This window comes from Tupaia chinensis, unplaced genomic scaffold (genome assembly GCF_000334495.1).
Source record: "Tupaia chinensis unplaced genomic scaffold, TupChi_1.0 Scaffold000178_1, whole genome shotgun sequence".
NCBI classification, from domain to species: Eukaryota; Metazoa; Chordata; class Mammalia; order Scandentia; family Tupaiidae; genus Tupaia; species Tupaia belangeri.
The window spans coordinates 413586-413902 of record NW_006159653.1 but is presented as its reverse complement, the minus strand read 5'-3'; the positions used below and the strand labels follow the sequence as shown (position 1 = coordinate 413902).

At 66.6% G+C, this 317-nt stretch overlaps 1 protein-coding gene across 1 annotated transcript in view; it reads left to right on the top strand.

Moving 5' to 3' along the window:
* The window catches only part of MRPL28 (mitochondrial ribosomal protein L28), a 2821-nt gene that overhangs the window by 806 nt on the left and 1698 nt on the right, over positions 1-317 (top strand). The window contains 1 exon segment of the mRNA XM_006146344.3: positions 106-258. Coding sequence (XP_006146406.1) covers positions 106-258 — 153 coding nt within the window.

Below are 317 nucleotides of genomic sequence, written 5' to 3'. Positions count from 1 at the left end.
GGTGTGCCTGCGTGGGAGGCCGGCCACCTGGGCTGGGCCGCCCTCGTGGTGGGTTGTGCCGCGGAGTCCCCAGGGGCGGCCGGCACTCAGAACTCCGGCCCTCAGCTTTCCAAGAGGGTGAAGAAGGTCTGGAAGCCGCAGCTGTTTGAGCGCCAGCTGTACAGCGAGATCCTGGACCAGGCGTTCACTGTGGCGGTGACCGAGCGGACCCTGCATCTGATCGACGAGGCCTACGGGTTCGACTTCTACATCCTCAAGGCAGGTGGGGGGTTTGCAGCCAGCCAGACTGTAGGGAGGCTGGGCAGCCCCAGGAGGCT